The sequence below is a fragment of the Myotis davidii genome, unplaced genomic scaffold, assembly GCF_000327345.1.
Source record: "Myotis davidii unplaced genomic scaffold, ASM32734v1 scaffold37, whole genome shotgun sequence".
NCBI lineage: Eukaryota > Metazoa > Chordata > Mammalia > Chiroptera > Vespertilionidae > Myotis > Myotis davidii.
In genome coordinates this window covers 667832-668425 of record NW_006289395.1, presented here as the reverse complement: position 1 = coordinate 668425, position 594 = coordinate 667832, and the positions used below count along the sequence as shown (strand labels likewise).

Genomic DNA, 594 nt, shown 5'->3' with positions numbered 1-594 from the left:
GGGGGTGCGGGGGGTCGGGTTTTCCCAAAAATGAATAAATAGGTGAGTGGGACTGTTATAAATTAAAAACAAACAAAAAAAACAAAATACAAATCATAACCAAGTGAATAAACAAGAGACATGTACAGGGGTCACAGCTAGCATTGGGAATAAAAAAGGAGGTTCTGAGGGAGGGGTAAAGCCCATAGAAAGAATCTCATTAAAATCCTCGGCTGCCGTCACATTTATGTACATACACGAGCCGCGTGCATCTGCGCCGGGCAGGCGGCGGGCAGGCGTGAGGGAACCCGTATTGACCCCCGCCGCCGCCGGAGCCTGGTCCTTGTGTCTGTTGCTAAAAAGGCCAAAGTCGGTGAGAGGAGGCGCTGGTGGGCGAGGGGCTGCCAGCCCCCTCCCCCGTCTCCCTTTATTTTTTTTTTCCTTTTTTCCTCATATTTGTTTAAAAAAATTTTTTTCTTAATAAATTAAGTGAAGGGGAGCTGCCAATGGGGTGGAAGGGCTGTGCCCGTCCCCCTTCCCGGCCAGAGGCGGGACCTAGGTCCAGCCCAGGCCTGTGCTGGTGACCCCGCGGCGCCCTGCAGGCCGGCAGGAGGG

The 594-nt window shown here is 52.9% G+C and overlaps 1 protein-coding gene across 1 annotated transcript in view; it reads right to left on the bottom strand.

The window, feature by feature from the left end:
- Positions 1 to 199: 199 nt before the first annotated feature.
- Positions 200 to 594, bottom strand: part of KDM6B (lysine (K)-specific demethylase 6B) — a 20697-nt gene continuing 20302 nt past the window's right edge. The window contains 1 exon segment of the mRNA XM_006761708.2: positions 200 to 334. Within this exon segment, the coding sequence (XP_006761771.1) occupies positions 200 to 334 (135 nt within the window).